Source organism: Meles meles, chromosome 13, assembly GCF_922984935.1.
Source record: "Meles meles chromosome 13, mMelMel3.1 paternal haplotype, whole genome shotgun sequence".
NCBI lineage: Eukaryota > Metazoa > Chordata > Mammalia > Carnivora > Mustelidae > Meles > Meles meles.
The window spans coordinates 61996162-62022292 of NC_060078.1; the positions used below are offsets into that span (position 1 = coordinate 61996162).

A 26131-nucleotide genomic window follows, 5' to 3' on the forward strand; every position below is an offset into this window, starting at 1 on the left:
GCTGACGTGTAACTGAGCAGCGAAGCCTCTTTGTAGGCTCTGGGGGGCCTTGGCAACACTGTTCATCTTTAACTCAGATTTAGAAGAGATGGATAAGCAGATAATTCTGGGAAGGGAAAAGGAGGAGAGAGAGAGAATTACACAAATTCACAGACTTTCAGATAGGTTTAAGCACAGAGAGACTGATGAGGCCAAAATACAGAAAATTTTTTTTTAACCTAGAAACTTTTATTTTTATTTTATTTTTAAGTAGGAATGGTTACCAAGATAGGCCAAATGTCTTAAGCAAAAATATGGCACAAGTGAAAAGGAAAAGGAAACTGTGGGTCAAAAAAAAATGCAACACAAAACCATCTAAACACAATTTATAAGCAAAACTACAACCACATAGATTGATGTGTTGCCATCAATTGAGCCATACCAATGGACTCATAGCTCTTTATTTTTATCTTCTATAGATGGAAAAAGTTTTATTTTTATGAACAGAAGACATCTGGAAGTATGTCACATTATTTCACGTGTCTTCGCTAAAAACATACACCCTTCTCCAGAAGTTTGGAGCATGATCCTCCTTACCTGCCTTAACAATATGCTCAAGCAAGCATCTTTTCATCAAGGCTAAAGAAACTTTGCTGAAAAAAATAACTAATCTAAAACCAGAAACAGAGAGAGGATGGGTTTCCCTCTGAGTACCTAGCACTTATGGTCTGCAGTCAAATGCATACTGCCTAATGTTAGTCCTTAGGTTAGGAACTGAAGTTAGACATAACTCTCCAACTAATCGCAAGTTCCTTAGGAGTAACAACCATGTCTCATGTCTTATACACAGACCCAAACAGCACCAAACATGCAGCTGGACACACAGTAGGTTCTCAATAAATGTTGGTCAGTTTGACTGCTTAAGGCAAAGTAGAAATGGAAGCTGGATTTTATTCAGGTGATGTATTTTCTTTTTCTTTCTTTTAAAAAATTAAAGTGTTTTTAATAGGGAAAAACTAAAAACAACATAAAAGTCCAACAAGACACTGAGTAAACAAATTATGGCACATCCATGCACTACACTGAATTGTAGAAAGAAGTAAATAGATCCGGATACCTGCTATGGGAAAATGGCCACAATTGATGACATTTTCAAAAGTTCCAGAACAGTATATAAGATACATATGATTCTATACTTATAAAAATTTAATCTAAGAATAGTGACTACTTTTTATCACTTCTATATTCATTGCTGTAATTCTGGCAGCTGGCATAGGGCCAAGGTTTGGTTAATGTTTGTTAAATGACTAGGATAGCACCAAGCACTCAGAGTAGCACTTAAAATACTCCCAACAAAGTGTGAATTCTGATCTTTTTCTGTTACTCTAGAAAAAGCAGGATTTTCCTACTGTTGGGCAAAAGGAGGGAGGAGAAGACTTCAAATTAGATGAAACTGGGAGAGCATTAGATTGAAGGTCATCAGTTCAATCCTAGATTTGGGTGACACTTTCTCTTTTTTAATTTCTTATTTGAGAGGGGTAGTGGGGCAGAAGGGGAGGGAGAGAGAGAACCTTTTTTTTTTTAAGATTTTATTTATTTTTCAGAGAGAGAGAGGAAAAAAAACAAGCAGGGGGAACAGGGGGAACAGGGAGAAGCAGGCTCCCCACTGAGCAAGGAGCCTGATTCGAGACTTGATCCCAGGACCCTGGGATCATGACCTGAGCCAAATGTAGACATTCAACTGACTGAGCCAACCAGGCATCCTGAGAAAGAGAATCTTAAGCAGGTTCCACAACCAGCGCAGAACTGGATTTGGGGCTTGATCCCACAACCCTGACACCATGACCTGGGCCAAAATCAGGATGTTTAACAAACTGAGTCACCCAGGTGCCCCCCCCCATTTTTTGCCTACTTTATCTGCCTATCCATCTATACATTAACCAATCTTCTTAACTTTTTTTAAAAGATTTTATTTATTTGACAGAGAGATAGAGATCACAAGTAGGCAGAGTAGCAGGCAGAGGGAGACAAAAAAGCAGGCTCCCTGCTCACAAGGAAGCCCAATGCGGGGCTCAATACCAGGACCCTGGGATCATGACCTGAGCCAAAGGCAGCCACTTAAATGACTGAGCCATCCAGGCACCCCTCTTCCTAACTTTTTATTTCAAAAAATTTCAAACCTAGAGAAAAGTTGCAAGGCTAATAAAATAAACACCTGTATTCATCAACTGTTAACTTTTTGCCACATTTGCTTTATCTCCTCTGTGTGTGTGTGTTTGCTAAACCATCTGAGAGTAAGTTATATAAACCATGACATTGCAACCCAAAATACTTCAGCATGTATCTCCAAAGAACATTTGCCTATTTATATATTTTTTTCCCAAAGAACTATTTCATACTTTGAAATAGTTTAAGACTCACAAGAAGTTGCAAAAATAGTACAGAAAGTTCCCAGGTATCACTCACTCAGCTTGCTCTCCATGATAACATCTTACATAACTATAGTACATTATCAAAACCAGGGAAATGACATTGACACAGCAAATTTATTCAACTACAGATCTTATTTGGATTTCACTAGGTTTCTCTCTTTCTCTCAATTATGAAATTTTCACATGTATAGATTTAGCTCCATCATGGTGATAAATATAGCTCCATCACCATGAAAAAAACAACCTTGTTACCCCTTTATAGTGACATCCTCCCTCAAACCCTAATCCATCAACCATTAATCTGTTCTCCTTCTCTATAATTTTGTCACTTTGAGAATGTTGCACAAATGGAGTCATGTATTACGTAACATTTTGAGATTAGCACAATGCCCTTGTGATTCATCCAAGTTGAGAATTATTCATCGATAGTTGATTCATTTTTTAATTTTAATTGTTTTAATAGTTGATTCTTTTCAATACTGAGTAGTATTACATTGGACAGTTGGTTTATTCACTCATCTGTTGAAGGACATTTGGGTTGTTTCCTGTTTTTGTCTACTATCAAGAAAGCTGCTATGTATATTCATGTACAGATTTTTTGTAGGTTTTCATTTTTTTTTTTTTTTCAGATTTTATTTATTTGAGAAAGAGAGAGAGAGCATGTGTTGGGTGGGGAGGGGCAGAGGGAGAAGCACACTCCCTGCTGAGCAGAGAGGCTGATGTGTGTCTCAATCCCAGGACCCTGAGATCATGACCTGAGCTTAAGGCAGCTGCTTAACCAGCTGAGCCACTCAGGTGCCCAGTTTTCATTTTGTTCTAGGCTAGATACTCTGGAGTGAGATTGCTGGATCATATGTTTAACTTTATAGAAAACAGCCAAAGTGTCTTCCAGAGTGGCTGTACCATTTTACAATTCTACAGATAAGAGATCCAGATGCTCTGAATTCTTGTAAGCAGTTAATATTGTCAGTATTTTGTTTCAGCCACTCTAGGAGGTGGATAGTATATATCACTGTGGTTTTCACTTGCATTTCCCTAATGGCTAGTGATCTGAACATATTTTCATACACTTATTTGCCCTCTGTATATTCCCTTTGGTAAAAAGCCTATTCAAATCTTTTGCCTATTTTCTATCTTTTTTTTTAAAGATTTTATATATTTACTTGACAGAGAGAGACATAGCAAGAGAAGAAATGCAAGCAGGAGGAATGGGAGAGGGAGAAGCAGGCTTCCCGCCAAGCAGGGAGCCTGGTGCAGGGCATGATCCCAGGATCCTGGAATCATGATCCCAGCCAAAGGCAGACAATTAACGACAGAGCCACCCAGGTGCCTTTTGCCCATTTTCTAACTGTAATGATTCCTACTGCTGTGTTTAGAGTTCTTTATATATTGCGGATACAAATCCTTTGTGAGATATATGATTTACAAACATTTTCTCCCAGTCTATGGGTTATCTTTTCATCATCATCGTCTTCTTATCTTCTTAATAAGGTCTTTTACAAACTTTTTAAAATTTTGATGAAGTCAAATCTATTGATTTCTTTTGTGGGTTGCACCCATGGTGTCATGCTGAAGATTCTTCCCAAGTGGTTGTATAAAAAAGAATTTTTAAAAAAGATTTTATTTATTTACTTATTTGAGAGAGTACAAGCAGGGTTAGGGTCAGAGGGAGAGGAATCAGGAGAAGCAGACTCCTCGCTAAGCAGAGGGCCTGATGTGGGGCTCAGTCTCAGGACCCTGAGATCATGACCTGAGTCAAAGGCAAAGGCTTAACCAACTGAGGCACCCAGGCAACTCCCAGAAAAGAATTTTCAACCATTTTTTTCACCTTATATATGTCTAATACTGTGTTAGAGGCTGAAAGAGATTCACAGATGTAGAAGAAGAGTTGTGCTCAAGGGATTTTCAGTTAAGTTTAGACAAGCAAACAATTAACAGCAGAAGATGGTAGGTCATTATGAGTCATGTGAGTATTGAAAAGGCTATGGGTAGGAGGAGTTGAGTTCATGGGAGGGAACCATCAACTTACACTTGAAATATCAGGGAAGTCTTCACGGAGGAGGTGGCATTTGAGCCTTAAGGATTTGAACAGTTGAAATAGGGCAGAGGAGGAAATACCAAGAAGAAAGAATTGCGTAAGTGAAGAAACAGGGGTAGGACAGAAAAGTCAACATCAAGAAGTGGGCTGGGGGGCGCCTGGGTGGCTCAGTGGGTTAAAGCCTCTGCCTTCAGTTCAGGTCATGATCTCAGCGTCCTGGGATCGAGCCCCGCATCGGGCTCTCTGCTCAGCAGGGAGCCTGCTTCCTCCTCTCTCTCTGCCTGCCTCTCTGCCTACTTGTGATCTCTGTCTGTCAAACAAATAAATTCTTTAAAAAAAATAAAAAAATAAAAAAGAAGTGGGCTGGGGTGGGGAGGCTAAAGGCTAGAAGAGTTCACTTTTAGATGTACAGGGCTTGAAGACCGGCAAGATTGATGAGGAGATGTCCAACAGGCAGCTGGAGATGTGAGATTAAATTTGTACATTGGAGGGGCGCCTGGGTGGCTCAGTGGGTTAAGCCTCTGCCTTCAGCTCAGGTCATGGTCTCAGGGTCCTGGAATCAAGCCCCACATCAGGCTCTCCACTCAGCAGGGAGGCTGCTTCCCCCCAGCCTCTGCCTGCCTCTCTGCCTACTTGTGATCTCTCTCTGTCAAATAAATAAATAAAATCTTAAAAAAAAACCATTAAGTTAGACATTAGAAATAAGGATTTGAGCATCATCAGCATAGGTCCGGCCTTTTGTTATACACCCCACAGCAATCTGTACTCTCCTTCAAAGCATTTGTCACAGTGATAATTAATAATTCACTGTGTAATTAGTTGTTTAATCTCTATTTGTCTTGTTAGGATTCCAGTCTCATGGAGAGAGTCCATATCTGCCTTATACGTTGGACCTAGTCCAGTGCCTTGCACTCAGAGAAATATTTGCTGAATGAATAGAGATAGTTCTAATAGCCATTTATTGAGCTGGCACATGGCAGACACAGTATACCAATTCTGTATATATAATCTCATTTAAGCCTCACGGAAATTTTATGAGAGGCAGGTCAAGGCTTCTCAGAACTAAATTCCAGGGTCTGAGGTAAGGCACAAGAATCTGAATTGAAGTTCCCAGTGACTTCTAATGAGCAGTCAGGCTTGGAAACCCCTCGGATGGGTAGTTCCATTAAAACTGTACAGATAAAGAAACCAAGGTTCAGCAAATAACAGTGATTTATTCAAAGTCTCATGGCTAGAAAGAGCAATGATACAAAAGTAGATCCCCTAGGGAGAGAATTTTACCACAAGCTTCCTTGCCTCTGTGAGACATAAGATCTGGAAAAAGAGTTTATGAGGGAAGAGCAGAAGGCCAGAAACTGGATCTTTGAAACCAAGGTGAATAGTGAGCACTGCCAAATGCCACAGAGAGGCCACAGAGGATGTGGCATGGGGGAGGACCTGGGGATGCCTAGTCCATGCATCTGCAGCACCTGGGTCTGACGTTTCAGGAAGATCAGGATATGGCCTTTGCATAGGGCAGGGCACTCCTTCAAGAAACTTGGCCAGCTGGAAGAAATTGTCATTTGAGGCTCAGCCAAGATCACTTCTTGGTAACAGAGCTTTGTGCTAAAAATATTAAAGCCAAAATCTGGGCTATGGGGTAGTATGCCAAGAAAGGGGAGGTACAAGGCCCATGGGGGAATCTCAGTTTGGAATCAAAGATTGACCATTTAGAAATTACAAAATGCAGCCCACTCTAGATTTTCCACGCCAGTACCCCTTTGTTGGATTATTCAGGCCTTTTGCCTCACCTCTGCTTTAGGTGTGTTTTACATTTGGGGTACTGCTTCTATTGGAGGATGGAAAGAGAAAGAAAGGGAAAACTCCAACTAGGACATTTTGCTGATATTTAGTTATTCAGTCCTGAATAATAGGAGTTACACTCATGAGTTATTCTCAGTTGAAATGAGACTGGAACTAGAGCCCAGAAGTAAGATCTAGTTTTCTGCGGCTATTTCTACTCACCACGTGGTCATGCTGGCCTCAGGTACCCCAATCAAGTATTGTCTTTGCCAAGGGGCAGCCTGAAGGCCTGTGCAACGAAATGGTGGACAATTTCCTGCAATCCCATCACTAACCCCAATTCATACCCTTTTGATGGCAGATGGGAATCAATGTCCCTTTATTTGAAAGAGGACAATGATGATGAGAATCCCTTATACCCATACAGCTTACAAAGCACCATCACACGCATCAGCTCAATCTTTCATGACCTTGGGAAGTAGGTGCTGTTATTCCTACAAGCTTGGTAAGTGCAGAAGCCACAATTCAAACCCATCACCCTGATTCTTTGAATTATAAAAAACAAGCTGCTACTTTGCTATTGGCCAGAACTCTTCGGAAGTCCACTATTACCATTACACTGGCCGCATGAAAATTAGTGAGACTTCAAGAGTCTCATTGCTGTAAGAAGTAGAATTACATAGTGAGGAAACAATGTATGTTTGCTTGCTAGCTACCGTGTGCAGACTGCTGCAGCTGAGCCCTGGTTTCTGATCTTTAAGATGGGGGTAAAGGGCCACTCTGAAGAGTGGCCAGAAGGAAGCAAACCTATACAAAAGTCCTGGCACAATGGCCAGTAGAGAGTAATCACTCAGGAGTGTTAGCTAGCACTCTTCCGTCCTTCACCTCACCAGGTATTTCTGAGCCCAGTGAACACAGAATTAAGCTCAGGTCTTGGTCTGTGATAAGGAACCAGGGGGGACAGGCTGTGGCATGGCCTGACCATCTTCCACGACATCAAGCATAAAGCCAAGAAGTATATTCCAAAGTCCCATAGGACTCTTATTCTCCCTTCCCCTAGTGGCCCGTCTCAGGTACTATTTCCCTGTGTGAAGTTAAAACTTGTCCTAGATCATGATCTCAGGGTCCTGGGATCAAGCCCCACATCGGGCTCTGTGCTCGCAGGGAGCCTGCCTCCTCCTCTCTTTCTCTGCCTGCCTCTCTGCCTACTTGTGATCTCCATCTGTCAAATAAATAAATAAAATCTTAAAAAAAAAAAACAAAACAACTTGTCCTAGAACTACATCCTTGAGATTCCAAATCAAAAAGGACTTCAGTATGGAATTCTGGAGTCTACTAACAAGTTCTTCCTAACTCCCTCTCCTAAGCCATAGCCACATCCTGAGAGATCAGATAAGCGAGAAGGTAAATGCACACTACAGACCCTACACTGACTCCTTCAAGCCTTCATGTCTCCAGATCCTGGTCTTTGACAACCCCCACCTCCACCCTGTGTTTCCAAGGACGTCTGCCCTGTGGCCAGCACTCTTCCCCACTCCTGGAGTTTAAGGCCTCTTTTGTTTAAAGAGAAATGTCCACAGAAAGGGGCACCCCTAAATGAGACCAGGATTTACACAGCCTGAAATCGCTAATACCTACAGGACCACATAGGTAAAGTAAATGAATTAAGAAGGTGGGTGTTAAGGACGCCTGGGTGGCTCAGTCAGTTAAGCAGCTGCCTTCCGCTCAGGTCATGATCCCAGCGTGTTGGGATCGAGTCCCCCATCGGGCTCCTTCCTCAGTAGGGAGCCTGCTTCTCTCTCCACCTCTGCCTGCTTGTGTGCTCTCTTGAGCTCTCTCGCGCTCTCTCTCTCTCTCTCTCTGACAAATAAATAAATACATAATCTTTTAAAAGAAGAAGAAGAAGAATGTGGGCGTTATTAAATGGAGAGTACTGGGGGCTGTGGTGAACCCATCCCCATCGGGAGCTCCTGGGGTGGGTATGAGCATACAGGCTACCTCCCAGAAAAACCCTAACTCAGGGCGGAGGCAAGGAGGACAGGGTGAAGGCAAGCGACGGAGCCGCGTGGTCTGCGGATGGGAAACCCGTTTACTTATACAAATGTCGGAAGCACTTCAGTTTTGCCCACTACAGCCATCCAGCTCTTTCCCGCGCGTCCCTTCTACTATCCGCAACTCAGGCTCGTGTTCTTTATCCATCTCCCATCTTTTCCAGGGCGTCACAAGCATTCCGCCCAGCCACCCGCCCTGGGCGCTTCCGAGAGCTGCAGAGGAACAGCTGATGAGATGCTCTCTGACGTAGACCCACTCTACCCCCTGGGAACCCCGAGCTGGCTGAGGAAAGGGACAAAGCCTGAGGGAAGAGACAAAGTCCCCATTTTAACTGAAAACAAAAACAAAAACAAAAAACAAAAAACAAAACAAAACAAAAAACAGGGCCTCACCCTCAGGAGCTCCGGCGGAGGGATGGGCCGGCGCACGGGACGCCTCCCAGAAAACCCTAGCTCTGGGTGGGCTAAAGGTGCAAGGAGAACAGGGTCAAGGGCAGCGACAGAGCCAGGTGGTCTCCGGATGGGAAACCCCAGTCGTTTAGGCACCCCTCCGCTCAAGTCACTCCCAAACCAGACAATTCTTGGGGAGGGGTGCTGCGGCCAGGGAGCGGCTTCTACGCAAATCGCTTTGTCTCCGCAACCTAAGTCCGCCGCGCGCGCAGCTGCAGTTGTCACTGCGCTTCCCCGCCCCCGCTTCTGGATGCCCCCCTTCCCTCTCTCCACCAGACCCGGAGCAGGAGCTCCGCCCTCAACGCGCCGCCCCAGCCCCGGCGCTTTAAAACCCGGTGCACACCACCCAGCCGCACCCCGTCTGGCGCACCTCTCCTCTCCTCTGTGTCTTCAGCCGCAGCCGCGCTCCCGGCCCTGGTCCCGGCACCATGAGCTTCGGCTCGGAGCACTACCTGTGCGCCTCCTCCTCCTACCGCAAGGTGTTTGGAGATGGCTCTCGTCTGTCCTCGCGCCTCTCCAGCGCCGGTGGCGCGGGTAGCTTCCGCTCGCAGTCGCTGTCCCGCTGCAATGTTGCCTCCTCGGCCGCCTGCTCCACGGCCTCGTCGCTCGGCCTGGGCCTGGCCTACCGCCGCCCCGCGTCCGACGGGCTCGACCTGAGTCAGGCGGCGGCGCGCACCAACGAGTACAAGATCATCCGCACCAACGAGAAGGAGCAGCTGCAGGGCCTCAACGACCGCTTCGCCGTGTTCATCGAGAAGGTGCACCAGCTGGAGACGCAGAACCGCGCGCTCGAGGCCGAGCTGGCGGCGCTGCGGCAGCGCCACGCCGAACCGTCGCGCGTCGGCGAGCTCTTCCAGCGCGAGCTGCGCGACCTGCGCGCGCAGCTGGAGGAGGCGAGCTCCGCGCGCGCGCAGGCCCTGCTGGAGCGCGACGGGCTGGCGGAGGAAGTGCAGCGGCTTCGGGCGCGCTGTGAGGAGGAGAGTCGAGGGAGAGAAGGCGCAGAGCGCGCGCTGAAGGCGCAGCAGCGCGACGTGGACGGTGCCACGCTGGCCCGCCTGGACCTGGAGAAGAAGGTGGAGTCGCTGCTAGACGAGTTGGCCTTTGTGCGCCAGGTGCACGACGAGGAGGTGGCCGAGCTGCTGGCCACGCTGCAGGCATCGTCGCAGGCCGCGGCCGAGGTGGACGTGGCTGTGGCCAAACCAGACCTGAGTTCGGCGCTGAGGGAGATCCGCGCCCAATATGAGTCCCTGGCTGCCAAGAACCTCCAGTCAGCGGAGGAGTGGTACAAGTCCAAGTTTGCCAACCTGAACGAGCAGGCAGCGCGCAGCACCGAGGCCATCCGGGCAAGCCGCGAGGAGATTCACGAGTACAGGCGTCAGCTGCAGGCACGCACCATCGAGATTGAGGGGCTGCGTGGGGCCAATGAGTCCTTGGAGAGGCAGATCCTGGAGCTGGAGGAGCGGCACAGTGCAGAGGTGTCTAGCTACCAGGTAAGGGCTGAAACGCTGCAAAGGGAGGGGCGCCCTGACCTCTCCCCCACCTACCTACGCCTTCCCACACAATTGGGGCCCTAGGAACTGAGAAGAACGGGGGTGGGTGGGTAGGTGGGTGGAGGAAGAACCCCAACTGGAGGCGCTGACAAACAAAAGCCCTGGAGTCTACACTATTCATTCTAGAGTCCTGGTCACCCTCTTTCCTTGCCCGTCAAGTCCCTGTCCGAGCCCTTTTAGAAAAAACCCTTAAGCTTATGTTTTTCAGAATCCAGAAATCTAATTTATTCCTCTCTGTCCGCAAGTGGACATAAACACACTGGTCACCTGAAGAACAGTTCCCCACCCAAAGTAGGAGTGAACCCAGTGCGGTTGGGATACAGTCTCTCATGTTGGCAGTGCTGTCTCGGCTGTCTGGATTGTTAGGTTGACTTAGGAAGGCTTTCTGTGCGCCGGAATTGATATTTATGGAGTATGGTCTGCGTTAGAGAGAAGAATGCTGGACTGAGTATGGTCTGCGCTAGGGAGAAGAATGCTGGATCCTTCTGGAAAGGGTTCTGCCCAGTCATTTTCTTGAGTTTTGCCTTCAAAAGAGTAGAGATTGGGAGCCAAGGAGCTGAGTGATTGGGTTACAACTGCCCTTTTCTACCCTCTTCCCCTTCCAAGACAGACAGACAGACAGACAGACAGACACACACACACACACACACACACACACACACACACACACGAGTCTCCTTGTCGATTTGAAAGCGTTACACCACTTAGCAAATAGGAATGGCAGGGGCGCTGTCCGCGGTGCTGATCTAGAGTGCTTTCCATCTCAGAAATGCTGTGTCTCCTGCCTCATGCCCTAGTTATGACTCTCTAGGCAATTAACTGCTTTGTTGTTTTTTTTTTTTTTTCTTCTGCAACACCATCACATCAGTCTCGGCTACCTGCAATGAAAGGTCACCTCATAGCATCAATTTTCACTGTCATGGATGGCTTAGCACTTAGCAAAAAACACCTAATCTGTTCAGCAGCAGTGAGGTCCCACTTGAAAATTCACATCTCCTTAACAATTTTCCATCCTCAATGTATGTGATAAATCACAGAGATGGGTGATTCTATCTTTGTTGTAGGCCACTTATTTTTTTCCATCTTTCCATGTCTTCTAAGTTCATTTGAAAGTGTTAATTGGATCTTCCTTTTCTCTCCAAACAAAGACCACGGCATCTTCAGTTTTACTGTATAGGGCATTCTGGGTTTATGACCACAAAGAGTACAGAGGCAGGAGAAAAGAAAGGAATCTAAATAGTGTTTCAGTTTCAAGGTCCAATCAAAGCTCCATTGGGTAGAATGGTAAGAATTCAGAAATTTGCAATAACTCATTCTGGCCAAAATCGAAGTTTACATTTGATGAAATTAATAGGGCTTGGGAACATTAATAAAAAAGAACAAAGAGAGGAGTAAAACCTCAAAAGTACTGTTTTAGTCTATAGCTGAAGAATTATTATTGGCGTGCAGGTAATTATTGTCTATTAAAACTGCTCCATTTGCTGAAAGAAGAAAGCTTGCCTGGACCATTTGTTTGGGTTATTTGGAATTACAGTACTATCTAAGTAAATACTTCTATTCTGCTTCAAAAGCTGTAACTTGAATTTTTCACTGTATGGCCTAGCTCCTCATGGCCTGAATTAATCACATTTAGTTAACTGAGATTTCATGTATTCTTCTAGAAGTCTCAAAAGATGAGCTAGGGGGTCTTCTGAAGGGCTAGCCCAGTATTTCTACAAAAAGGCTAACTTATCTGCAACTACAATTGCCATCTGAATTGGGCTTTGCCATGCCCTCGTTTGCTTGGTCTAGCCCTACACCCTAAGAGACAGTGACAGTATTGTCTGACTTGTTTTGTTTGCTTTAAACGGCTTTCAGTGTCAGACAATAGGAGGGTCATCCAGACACAGTCTGCAGGAAACAAACAAAAACCCTCCAGAAACTGCGGCATCTGCGGCTCTGCAGTGTGCCCCTGTCCATGTTGGCCTTCAGAGCCTCAGTGGACCTGCTGGTGGAATGGAAGACCAGCTGAGACAACAGAAAGCTATTTCCTAACCCTTGGACTGTAGGCTGAGGAGGGGCTCACACCCTCACCTGCCAAACCTGAAGGCCTGAAGTCTCAAGGGTATCCTCTGGCTGTTTTCTCTAACAATTTTAGCAGTGCTGGCCAAGATGAAAAGCCTCCTTCTCCACAGTGAAATTCAGCCATTGTTTTCTTGCCCTCTCCCCCCTCCCCTTCGCTGCAGTAATGGGAGGCTGTTCTCTTTCTTCTGTTTCAGAGATTAGTGATAGGCCCATTTTCCTTTGCAAGCTTACCACCCTCTAAGAGGCAGAGGAAAGCCCCATTAAAGTGACATTTTCCCTGCCCAGAATGCTGACAGGCTATTCAAGGACAGAAAGCTTATTACAGTTTTGAAAGGGTAAAGAATGATTCAAGGTGACATAGTAAGTACACAATGATATATGAGATTGTCCAAATCAGGCGACAGGAGAAATTATGAAGAGCTAGGGCCATTGTCTTCAAAAGCCAAATGCAGCCACCCTCTATAGCTGAACCTTTTTCCATTTCTAACCCGGGGTAAATCTGGTTCCTGCATAGCTGCTCTACCACCATTAGAGACCCTATTCTCCCAAAGATGCGTAAGGATATTTTTGCAGGATACTGGAGTCCCTGGCCCTGTGCTCTGGTCAGTCTTGGAAAGCCAAAGCTTTCCTTGAAAGACCTTGCAGAACAATCAAGCTCACCATTAGTTAATGCTCCCCAGGGAGAAGAGCCAAGTCTGCCTTCTTCTCTCTAGTATGAGATTGGAATACAACCTAATGAAATAGCAAAAAGGGGTTGGCCCCTTGGAGATTGGGCGTGCCACTGGCTGCTTATAAATCTATGCCTTGATAGATTTATCTCTGAAACTAGAATCCAAGAAGAAACTACATTTGTTCCTGTTTTTCCTTTTAACTCTTGCATGTGTTTTTAGTTTTGTTTTTGCCCCTCCCTGCCCTTATATTACTGTCACCAAGGCCACCTTGATAGCTCCTCTACAGAAATAAATTTAAACTTGCAGTTCCTAAACCCACTGATCCACCAAGGTCACTTGGGGGTTTAACAAAAAGATTCTCAGGCCTACTCCCAAGGATTTGGATTCAGTGGTTCACAAGTGCGGCCCAGGAAAATGCATTTTCAGTAAAAGCCCTGCACCCTATTGTCCTTGGGCTGATTTGGCAGTGCACTAATCTCAACCACACTTCACAATATAAACCAGCTCATAGAATGCAAGATTTCAAAGTATGATAGGGAAAAAGAAAGGAAGCAAGCAAGCAAGCCAAGACAGGAGGGAGAAGAAGGCATATGGGCAGTCCACCTATAAAAATCCTCTCTCCTTGCCCAGTAATTCTGGAGGGGCTCTTTCATTCAGACTGTGCTGCTGCGCTCACTACTACTGCTCACCTGGCTGAGGGCTCCCAAAAGTGATGAAATCCATAACACTATTTGTGGTTCCTTTCCTCCACTGCAGATGTGTGTGTGGCGTGGTCTTTCTCTTATTCCAGGCCCTGCATCCTTCCAGCCTTTGGGAAGATGCTCAGCACTTACTTGTTTTAGATACTACTCCAGGAGAGACCCCAGCTGGAACTGGGAGTGCCTCTGCCATTCCCTCAGGCTAAGCCAACAGCAGCTGCGTGGTTGGGGGAGGGGGCAGACTGCAGCACTCGGCTCAGATTTCCAGCTGGAGGCCATCTTTGGCAGGGCTTTTGAAGGGCAATGCAAGACAGTCTGGTGTGGGCTGAAGACAGCACAAACAAAGGGACTAGACGTTGAAAAGCAATGGTCAGCAGTCAGCCCAGTTCCTTCTGAAAGGAGCAGAGTCATGCTTTTTGTCTACTCGGATCCATAAAATAGACATGTGAAATGTGTAACATAAAAATTCAAGAAAATCTCTATCTAGAACTCAGCTCCCAACAACCTTTTATTCAGCAAACACAGCTCTGAAACAAAAATGTTGTTTTTAGAAAGGACTTTATTAATCGGCTGATGAGACAAAATGTCCATGTTCAAATTACATATTGGGAAGCTGACCCCTCTGATGCTCCTAACTTACTTATTCTTACTTTACATGATTCTAAAGGACATTGTCTTTTGAATTTGAAGCAAGCTGCAAGATAGAGAAGAGGGACCAATGGAGTCAGCCATCATGGAGAAAGAGTAGCTTAGTTCAACTTTCAGAACAAAGAAAACCAATAAATAGCAAGCACTAAATCAAACACTGCTCTTTGGGGCCATTTAGGGTAGAAATAAATAATCTGATATACCTCAGTTGACAAAAGACATCATAGAATTTTAGAAAAATAATTGCTCATTATCATAACCTGTAGTTGCTAAGAAAGACTGCATTATGTTTATGTCCTCATTAAGAATGGTACCCCCTCCATGGGGCACCTGGCTGGCTCAGTCCGAGGAGCCTGCTGCTCTTGATCTCGGGGTCCTGAGTTTGAGCCGTATGTTGGATGTAGAGATTACTTTAATAAAAAAATATTTTTTTAAATGGTACAAACCCCTTTAGGAAGGCTTTTCCCCCCAAGATCATTATTTTTGAAAAATCTGGTGCTTTAAGGAATATATCTTCAACTATCTAATATTAATGTCTTATTATACAGTGTTTTCCTTGGTAATCCAGTCGTTTGCAGGGAGGCCTCATGATTAATTAATTCATCCATGTGATTAAAAAGGATATAGACTCGCATGGTATGATACAATAATTTATTGAGCAATTTTTACGTGACAAGTGCTGTTTTAATACCTGTTACCTAATTTAACAGATAATGGACTCATATAACAATGTGAGGTGCTTAATTTGAAATCCCAACTTGAGGATCTCGGAACACCTCAGAAAAGAATATTATAATTTTCCATATATAGAAATGGAAATTTTGAAGAGACTGAAATATAGAAAACGGACTGGGGTGTGTTGGATATTTGAGGCAGGGCAAGAAATGCAACCCCAGGATCCTGATGAAATCCTCCTCTTTTCATCAGATTTCATTTCTCCTGTCCTTTGCATACTGAGAGGTCTTCCTCCCTCTCCCGTTTCCCACAGTAATATCGCTTCTCTTACCCCCAGTGCATCACTAGCAGACTATTGTAGGTTAGTTTAACCTCAACTAACAACCATCAAGTAAAATGTTTGGTAAAAATCATTTTAAGCCCTTTTGATCTCTTAACACACTTTGGAATATTTCCATCACTGTCCATATAATATATATTTTCCCCACTGCTTGTCATTCCTTGCTCTGTACCTATCGGTTAATTGAGTTTCTCCCTTGTGACATTCCCATCAATATTTAAAGAAGAGGTAGGAGGTATGAATTTTCCTTCTTTCTGCAGATTCTCTTTTTTTTAAAAAAGATTTTATTTATTTATTTGACAGAGAGAGATCATAAGTAGGCAGAGAGGCAGACAGAGAGAGTGAGAGGGAAGCAGGCTCCCTGCTGAGCAGAGAGCCCGATGTGGGACTCGATCCCAGGACTCTGAGATCATGACCTGAGCTGAAGGCAGCAGCTTAAACCACTGAGTCACCCAGGCGCCCCCTCTGCAGATTCTCTTGATTTGGAAGTTTGTACCTCCCAATGTTATCAGCCCTGCTTTCCACCGTACCTTCCTCATCCCCATAGGAAGTTATAAGGAACTTGTAACAATGTAGCAATGTTACCAGGAAGTTATAAGGAACTTGTAACAATGTAGCAATGTTAGCAGGAAGTTATAAGGAACTTGTAACAATGTAACAATGTTAGCAGCCCTGCTTTTCACCTTCACTTTGTCATCCCCACAGGAAGTTACAAGGATCCCTCACCACTTACTTCTTGAGGTTTCTGATGTTTATCTCATTGCTGAGATAAACTTTCACAAAAGTTACTCTCAATTGCTGTGTTCTTCATGTCGACAAAGTTGCAACTGAATTATATGGGTTATTTGCTCACATCTTTTCAGGGCAGAGGAAAAGAGGGGCTGGTGTAGCACGGTTCATTCATTTAATGATAACTCACAGGCCATCTACAGTGTGCATTGCGCTAGGCTCTGGGCTTCCAGGGATGAACCATACAGAATCAGCTCCCATCCCATTTCCACATCGAGTACATTCTAGACCAGTCGTTCTCTGATAGGAGTGACTTGTCTTCCGGGGGACATTTAGCAGTGTCTGGGGACATTATTGGTTATCACAACCAGGAGGGAGAGTGCGTGCTAAACACCCTCCAATTCACAAGACAGCCCCCCACAGCAAAGAATGATCCAGCCCCAAATGTCAACAGTGCCTAGGTGGAAAAACCATGAGGTAGAGGAAAGTGACAGAAAATAAATTAGTAAAGTAATAAATGAACGAAAGAATTTCAGATCATGATAAAGCAGAGTGGCCAGTTTCAAGTGTGTGCTTTCTTTTAATTTGTCCTCCCGCTGGAGGTGCCTTTTTCTCATTTGCATGAAGCTCCTTCCCATGCTAGCCACTGCCCTGGCGTGAGGTAAACTAGGCTGCTTAATTTGGACACAAAGGAAGACTGACTAGAGGGCATTTGAACTGAATCTTCAGTGACTGAGAGTCAGCCACAGAAGACCCACTACAGAACATTACAAACAGACAAAACAGCTAGCTTAAAGGGGGGGCCTGGAGCAGAAGTGAATTTAGCATAAGGAGTAAAAGAGAAAGACCAGGTCCCTGAAACCCTTTGAGCCAGAGGAATAGTATAGGCCATGCTGAGGAGTTGGGACTTTATTGTAAAGCTGTTAGAGGGTTTCAGACAGGTGAGCGACTATATCTGCTGTGTTTTCAAAAGACCGTTTGGGGGCGCCTGGGTGACTCATTTAGTTAAGCGTTGGACTCCTGGTTTAACTCAGGTTGTGATCTCATGGGTCATGGAATCAAGCCGGGAGCTGGGCTCTGTGCTCAGTAGGGAGCCTGCTTGAAGATTCTCTCCCACTGCACCCCCCACCCCACACCGAGTGTGCACATATGTGCTCACTCTCTCTCTCTCTCAAATAAATAAATCTTAAAAAAAAATAGTTTAAAAGACCCTCTGGCTGCTCAAGGATCAAAGATTAAACTTATGTTTTGGGTACACAGGTGGCGCAGTCAGTTAAGCCTCAGACTCTTGGTTTCCACTTAGGTGGTGAGCTCAGTCAGGGTCATGTGACGGAGCCTTACACTGGGCTCCGTGGGGAGTCTGCTTTGAGTTTCTCTCTCCTTCTCCCCTCCCCTTCCTGCTTGTGCTCTCTCTCTTTCTCTCTCAAGTAAATAAAATTTAAGAAAAAAATATTTAAGCTATTTTCTTCTGTGTCTGGGTTTGCACCTGAAAGAATTTGGAGCAAAACTATTATATGGACCTAGTTTCTTTCTTTCTTTTCAAAGATTTTATATATTTGGGAGAGAGAGAGAAACAGCAAGCTCAAGTGGGGGGAGGGACAGATGGAGCAGATCCTAAGCAGACTCTGCATTGAGCGCAGAGCCCAGTCCAGGGGCAGACTTAACCACACCAAGATCATGACCTGAGCCGGAATCGAAAGCTGGCTGCCCAACCGACTGAGCCCACCCAAGTGCCCCCTAGTTTCTTTCCTAAAAGTCTAATTTCAGCCTGCCATTTGGATTTTTAAAATTCTGTGGAGTATTTCTGCTTCCTCCTTGCCTACTGCGTAAAATGCTTTTAGTAAGGTGATTTTTAAGTTTTCACTTAAATTCCAGTCAGTTAATATACAGCGTGCTATCAGTTTCAGGTGCACGTTTAACAAGAGAGAGAAAAGACCTCCCTGGTGTGCATTTGAGAAGCACATGCCACGCAGTACAAGTTGCCACCCTTACCATGCGTCTGAGTCTCCTCAGGACCTTGTGAAACAATGCAGAGGCAGGGACCTCACCCCAGAACAAGCAAATCAGAATCTGGGCTGGGGGACAGGCCTGGATTTTTAAGATGAGAATCCTTGTTTTGTGGAAATCTCACTGCATTGCAGCTGATTCAAAGATGCTGGATATGTCACTTTTCAGGATAGCATCGGGCAGCTGGAAAATGACCTGCGGAACACCAAGAGTGAGATGGCGCGCCACCTTCGGGAATACCAGGACTTGCTCAATGTCAAAATGGCTCTTGATATTGAGATAGCCGCTTACAGGTATTTCAAAGAGCATGCTCCCCCAAGCAGATCCAGCCACCTGGGGCAAGGCCCCCCAAATAAGTGGATAAGTGGTTTTACATTCTCTCAAATTTCTGATGGGTGAGAAGGGATGAGGAAAGTCATTTCAGGCCCCTTGCAGGGGAGATGACTCCTCTGTCCCTCAACTTGTTTATATCCCAACTCCACCCTACTAGTCCTGGAGTGGTCCACCTGCCTCTGCTAGGATTGAAGGAGATAATGTGAGTATCCATTTTTAAAGATTCTAACTTTTAAAAAAATAGGGCTTACACAACATAGAACATCCCAACAGGTGAAGTATCCCTCTGAATTTCTTCTCAATGTTCAAGCAAACATTTGCCTTAAAAAAAGGTGCTGACAGTAGCTACGATGTTTTGAATGTGGCTACTGTGTTCCGGCACTATTAGATACTGTATTTAAATGATCTAGGTATCCGGTCGTATTGTTTCCATTTTGCGGATGAGGAAACTTGAACCACAGACTGACCGTGTAACTTGTTTTGAGTCATGGTTCTGGTAAAGGGAAGAGTTCAGCTTCAACCCTGACCTGAGAATTCTTTTTCTTTTACACTATATATACTTCTTCAAAACAAAACTCCAAGAGTATTTGATAGTGTCTTGAGTTTCTGGTTTTAAAGAGAAGATGATACACATTATTAGAGATAAGAAAAAAAGGCATTGGTCCCATTGCTACGATGCTCGTTAGGCTAAGCTGAGAAAACATCTGGTATCTGAAACAGTTGAATTCACTGGTTTTTGAAGTTGCTGTTTCCCTTTTCTTTGTACTCCTCTACATTGAAAAAAAGTACAAATCTCAAGTTCAGGCTAAATGAGGCATCTCCTTCCTCCTCTGTGGGCTTCTCACCTCCTTATCCCTGTTGCACTTAAGGTTCTAATTAGTAAAATTACTTCTTAGAGCTTTGTAGATTCTAAAGTGCCAGAAGTGGGTGTGATGAGGCCACAGGGAATTGTACAAAAATTCCTTTTTGAGTGTATTCATGAATAGGGTAGGTTTCCCTTTGATGGTGCTTTAAACACAGCTGATGCTACAGGTGTGTGAGTGTGTGTATGTGTGCGCATGCACGTGTGCATGTATGTGCACATATGTGTGCATGTGCTAGATCAACCCCCAAGTCTTTGAACCTTGGAAGACAATATTTATTGGTCTCAACCTCACAAAGAAACTGCAGGGTCTTTCGGAATCTTTCTAAAATGAATAGGAGTTGGAGGGTTAATTTTTTTTGTTTGTTTTTTTTTTTTTTTTAAGTTACAAGTTGACTTCCTCAGACTTTTTCTCTGTTGGATTTACAGGAAACTGCTGGAAGGCGAGGAGACACGTTTTAGCACCGGTGGATTAAGCATTTCAGGGCTGAATCCACCCCCCAATCCGGCTTATCTGCTCCCACCTAGAATCCTCAGTTCGACAACCTCCAAAGTCTCATCCACTGGGCTGTCTCTTAAGAAAGAGGAGGAGGAGGAGGAGGAGGCTTCTAAGGCAGCCTCTAAGAAAACCTCCCAGATAGGGGAAAGTTTTGAAGAAATACTGGAGGAGACAGTAATATCTACTAAGAAAACCGAGAAATCAATTATAGAAGAAAGCACCACTTCAAGCCAAAAAATATAGTTCTGTCGCTTTAAAAAAAAAAGTTAATGCTTAAGAGGGGATAATATGTATTTGACTTGTTAAAGAGCCTATTCCTGAACCAAAACACCTGTCACCACTAGAAAATGTCTTCAAGGCTTCAGTCTCCTATCTAGCATTGAACACTCCACTTTCACTAATAAGACAACCACCCCTTAGGTTGGAGCAAAGTGCAGTCCTAGAGCAAATCACAGAGGAGTTATCTAAGAACTCAGCTTTCTCACCTAAAGCTCAGGCTTCACAGCGTTAGATGATTCAGGTACAGAGGAAGTACAAACTAAGGTGCTAAATCTGTGATCATCATCATTTGCTGTGAATTGAAATTAAAACTTACCTTCGCTCACCATACCCAGACCTCACCCGGCCCTATAGTCTCATTCTAGGTACCTAAAACATAAGATCACTGCCAAAGATAAACCAATGGTCCACATCCAACAGCACTCCAACAAAACTGCTTCACAAGTGATAGGTGTTTGTTTAACAGAAACTTCCTCCCTCCCCTCGAAATTCCATCTATCCTTTTCTTCCATTCAAGAAAAAAAAAAAAGGCTAGTGTAGTATTCTTCCCCCTTAAACACAGTTAGGTTCTTCTCAAAAGAACTAAACTTACCCCCTTTAGGTCTCTTTGTTCAATGGGTAAAATTAGATGCATGTTGACCATTTCTGTGATTCGTGTAATGACTTCTCCCTGCCCATTTCACATCTTTCCAATTCTGTAAGTGAAGAAAAATGGCAGTGATGAGTTTTAAGGGTTGTCCCCAACAAATAATGAAAACAGTCCCTAGATTTTAGGCTTTCAACTTCTTCAAATCCACTTAATTTAGGGGGGAAAAAAAGTATGAAGAATGTAGTTGTTCACTTTAACTTTAGAAACATGGTCATAGTGCCCCAAGCTGTGATTAAGCTGACCTTAGATTTAGTAGTAGAAGCTAGAAGAGGTGAGTATTTGTGTGAATGGAAAAAGTCGAGGTATCATTGATCTGTGTGAGTTCATGTGTGGTGGTCTAGAATTAGCTGTTTCGGGCCCTTACCCTTAGAACACACATAGCCCCTTTCTCACTGTCTCGGTCCCAAAGAGGCCTTGCTTTCACTCTCCTTTGCCTTGTAAGAGTGCTGAGTGTAATTAATTGATCACAGGACACAATGCTACTGCCCAAAAGTAACAGGAATCGCTTCTGGTCAATCACCACCACCAGCAAACATAAAAATGAAATCCTTCTCTTTTCTAAAAGAGCCCTGCCCCACAGTTCTCCCATTGCTGTATGGCTGGTGGGGTCTCCTTTCCCTGCTGGAGAGGCAGCGATGCTCAGGCTAGAGAAGGGCACACGTGCTCCTACTCGTGTGCGAGAAAGGACACTCTGGAGAGTCCGCTTTTCACCTGCCCGACCGTGTAGCAGCCGCATTGCCCCACCTTCCACATGTGCCAAGTTTGATGTAGGGCTACGTCTGTCCTGCAGTCCCTTCCGCCAGACCTAAGAGTTGCCATGTCTCTGTCATGCACCTACGCTGAAAGTGCTGTTGTGATAGGGCGTGATGCTGTTACTGAACTTTCTTATCCTAGGACCTGCTTCAGCGGTTCAAGGAACTGGAAAGATACTTTCTCTTCCTCCTTTCCCTCATTCCATCCCTGTCTTTACTCCCCACACTTACTGTAACACGTTAGTAAGATAAGAATTAAAAGTCACACAAATCCCACCAACATAACATGTTCTGTGGTTTTTGCGGCTACAGTAGAGAAAAAAGCTGTTTGGGGGGGCTCCTGGCTGGCTTAGTTGGTAGAGCATGGGACTTAGGGTCGTGAGTTCAAGCCCCATGTTGGGCCTAGAGCTTACTTAAAAAAGAGAGGGATGTCTTGGTGGCTCCGTCAGTTAAGCGTCTGCCTTCGGCTCAGATCATGATCTCGTGGTCCTGGGGCTGAGCTCCATGATGGGCTCCCTGCTCAGTGGGGAGTCTCTTGCTCCCTCTCCCTCTGCCCCTGCTCATGCTCTCTCTCTCAAATAAAATCTTTAAGAGAGAGAGAGAGAGAGAAGCACTGTTCTGGTTCAGTGAGACAGCTGGACCCCAAATAATTTTGGAATTGTATATTCTCTGCTTTTGCATCTGCGTTTACATGGGACGCCTGGGTGGCTCAGTCGATTAAGCACCCACATTTACAGTTTTGGTTTTTTTTTCCCTGCCAAGGCTTTGGAGTTCTATAGTCTGCGTGTGTTCACACTGTCTGAAACACATAATGCACTAAGTGGTCAGTTTATGGCAAGGAGTGGAGAAATCAAACAAATGATGCAAGACAATATGTTCTGTGCCTGGATAACGATTCAACTAGCTTAACTTGAGCATTTCTGAGAATAAAGATGCAGAACACATATGGTAAAAGGTAATTCAAAACAGTATCTTGTCTCTTTTTTTGAAGATGGGTTTATACTTCTGCAGAACCCATATGTTTAATTAGCCCATTGGCAGCAGTAATAGAATTTTCCTCTACTGTAATGATTCTTAACTCTTTGTGGATTACAGACCCCTTGTAGAAAGCTATGGACATTTCTCCCAGAAAAATCCACACACAAAGTTTTGTAATATCAAGGGGCTTGGGGTTCCTTGTTGAACCATCTACCTCTGGTGTCTGGAAGTCCATGAACTTCCAAGCTGGGATCCCCTAATGTCATGTTAGGTTCCGGGATAGAGACTAAATGAGGGGAATACACTGATGCGGGTATGAAGCTGGAGCTTGCTGAATCCTGATCGATATCGTCATTCTCAGTGCATCTGGCTAATAGGGCTTGCGTGCTACATTGATCGTACTACTTTGGGAAAAGGGATGTTAGTCCCACACCAACAATGAGGTTTTATAACAATTAAACATCTTTGAGGACCTCTTAAGGAACGATAATAGTCTTATCAATACATGGGTTTGAAATACAGATATTGGTTGCCACTTCTAGGAATACCATTTCATTAATGGATCCTTCTGGATGCAAAACTGCTAGGCTTTTATTACATTTATATAATTTCTAGCTCTAATTGGCATCTCTTGTTTTCAGTGAGTTGCCACTAATTGCCATGAGCTCATTTATGAAGGATTAAAAGCATCTTAAGGAGTTGATAAATCATTAAATCAGGACAGTTTCAGTAACAAGGAAACAGCATTCAGAATCATAAGGCAGGAAAGAGAAGGGAAGGGGAAGGAAGCAACACCATCGGTTAATGACAGAATAGGACACCACAGTGAGTCTGTGCAAGTGTGGGGAAGCCTGTCCATAAAGCACGTTAGTGATAACCGATGATGACTTTCAGATTCTTTTTTTTTTTAAGATTTTATTTATTTATTTGACAGACAGAGATCACAAGGAGGCAGGGAGGCAGGCAGAGAGAGAGGGGAAGCAGGCTCCCTGCTGAGCAGAGAGCCTGACGTGGGACTCGATCCCAGGACCCTGAGATCATGACCTGAGCCGAAGGCAGAGGCTTCACCCACTGAGCCACTCAGGCGCCCGACTTTCAGATTCTTTAGACAATGAGGTTCCCCTGCATCCTGAGACTAATAACAGCTTTAATTTCTTCAGTGCCTGCCGACTATGTGTCAGACACTATAGTAGGCAGTAAAGAGAATTATCTCATTGAAACCTCACAACCACTCTTTAGGTAGTATTTGTAGACCCATTTTACAAATAAAGATATAGAGCCTGGGAATGACGAAGTTAAAACCCTTTGTCTAATGTCACAGGATAAGAGAGCTGGGATTTGAACCCTCATCTTCCGACTGCAGAGCCTGCTTCTCTTTCCTATATTGTCTCTCTACATAAAAGAAAGTTCTCTCACTCGAAGGAGTAAAAATATTTTTCTCCTCTTTTTCCCCTCTTCCCCACTGGGTTTTACTTATAGTTTTCCTGCCCCAGAAACCTTTGACAACACCAAGTCCCACAGGCAAATTGCTACACTTTGCAGACTTCCTAAACCTATTAGCTGCCTGCATTGCCGTTAGGTCATGACAGCTCAAAACTGGGTTCTGAGCCCATCTAACTGAGTCACCTCCTAGTAAAAACAAAATAGAATTGCATGCCTTTACCTAATTTTTAAAAAGGAGTTTTAAAAAATAATTTTGCAAAGGAACTCTGCAGCTCAGTATCAAAGGGCCTGGAAATGACGGGATGTTTCAGAAGGGACAATTCCTCAAGAGGTAATAAATCCAGGTTAGTAAGAATTCGTTTTACTGCACTGGCTACAGAAGGGGGCAAGATTTGAGCAACTGTCTAGAAACCAGAGTCCAAATTTTAGTTCCAGACCCGATGCAAGGCACATATAGTCCTGCAGGTAAATTTCTAGAACTTACTTGTGAACGCAACTAGGGAGTCCAGAACCACCATTCATGACTCTAGAGGCAAACATGAAATAGTTTGAAAATGTTTTTTAAAATTCACTGGGTGGTGTCTGAATGAAGCAGTCAGTTGGGCATCTGACTCTTGGTTTTCACTCAGGTCATGGTCTTAGGGTCTTGAGATTGAGGCCCGTGTTGGGCTTCGCACTCAGTGCTGGTGTCTGCTTGAGTCTCTCTCTCTCTCCCCGTCTACCTCTGCCCCCCACCTTGTGTGTGCATGCTCTCTCTCTAAAATAAGTAAATAAATCTAGGGACACCTGGGTGGCTCAGTGGGTTAAACCTCTGTCTTCAGCTCAGGTCATGATCTCAGGGTCCTGGGATCGAGCCCCACATTGGGCTTTCTGCTCTGCAGGGAGCCTGCTTCCTCCTCCTCTCTCTCTGCCTGCCTCTCTGCCTACTTGTGATCTCTGTCTGTCAAATAAATAAATAAAATCTTTAAAAATAAAATAAAATAAGAAAATAAATCTTAAAAAAAATTCACTGGAACAGAAAGCAGATTGGCAGTTGCCAGGGCTAAAGAGAGGGGGCGATAGGGGGTAACTCTTCAGGGGGCTTGGGATTTTATTTTGGACACAATGCCCAGCATTGTGAACATTGCACATACCACTGAATTGTTCACTTTAAAATGACTAATTTTATAACATGTAAATTTCACCTCAATTAAAAAAATCCACTGATAGAGAATTTATGGAACTATCAGAAAAATATAATTACAAAATCTACTATACCTTCTGCTCCAGCTGAGACCACTATGTACAGCCAAGCTGGTTCAATCTCAGTGAGAAGGAATTCTATTAGGACAATATAAGCCAGATATAATAAGAGTATTGATTCCAAAACGGGACCTAGAGAAAAACACCAGAAATGGCTGGATATAAACAAAAGAAAGAATAGCTAGAAGCTGCTTGTTTATGAGCACCCATCATTGATTTCCAGTTGAGATTATTTTTATTATTATATCATCAGAAATTTCCAAGGTCCTGGAAAACATCTGAATCATAAGAATACATTTTTCCCCCCGAGAACCAAATAAGCTGGTGTGCCTGAAAGCACAGTAACTTAAAATGGAAAAGAACCTGAGAGGGGCTTTGTAAGATCTTAAAATAGAGCTCATATGTGAAATTTTATTTTTCTTAGTAGAACATACACTACTCCTGGCTTGGCAACATGTTCAAATTTAATGTACAGTTTAGATTGGACATCATGCCTTTACTATTTTCAAATATCTTATATGGATATGCCATTTACAAAGGGGGTGTATGCTCCTGAATCCTGCCTAACAAAGGGTTGTTTTTATTAAATTACCATCCCCTGCTGCAAATCCTCAAAAGATGAGAAAAAACAGTTACTATGTAGATCAAATGACTTCTCTCCTCCTCTTGATCTCGTAGATGCTTTGATTGAGCTCATGTTTTTATATTCCAGAAGCTTACTAGGTGGGGGTTGTGAGTAGCTAAAATGTATAAATTCTTTCTTACAATCCCTTGAAACACGCAGACACACAGACACATATACCAGGATTGTAATAAGACACAGTGAGTCACACTGCAGACGTTTAAACATGTATGATTCTACAATTTTTCAATGATTCCAAATTATAGGAAATAGAGAAAGCTCAGGATACAAAAGAAAATGGAGATTGATCTTGGAGGGGTCTCCAGGCCTCCTTCCTCATCGATTAATTATCGTGAAT

General features: G+C 44.1%; 2 protein-coding genes across 2 annotated transcripts in view; one reads left to right on the plus strand and one right to left on the minus strand.

Moving 5' to 3' along the window:
• NT5C2 (5'-nucleotidase, cytosolic II) overlaps positions 1 to 9163 on the minus strand; it is a 137248-nt gene extending 128085 nt beyond the window's left edge. The window contains exon 1 of the mRNA XM_046026954.1: positions 9103 to 9163. The gene's annotated coding sequence lies outside the window, so the exon portion shown is untranslated. The remainder of the gene's footprint in view (positions 1 to 9102) is intronic.
• INA (internexin neuronal intermediate filament protein alpha) lies at positions 9103 to 21759 on the plus strand. Its single transcript, XM_046026958.1, has 3 exons — positions 9103 to 10222; positions 18283 to 18407; positions 19739 to 21759. Exons 1-3 carry the CDS (start codon positions 9161 to 9163, stop codon positions 20049 to 20051), a joined length of 1500 nt encoding a protein of 499 aa, XP_045882914.1. The 5' UTR covers positions 9103 to 9160; the 3' UTR covers positions 20052 to 21759.
• The last annotated feature ends 4372 nt before the right edge of the window (positions 21760 to 26131 follow it).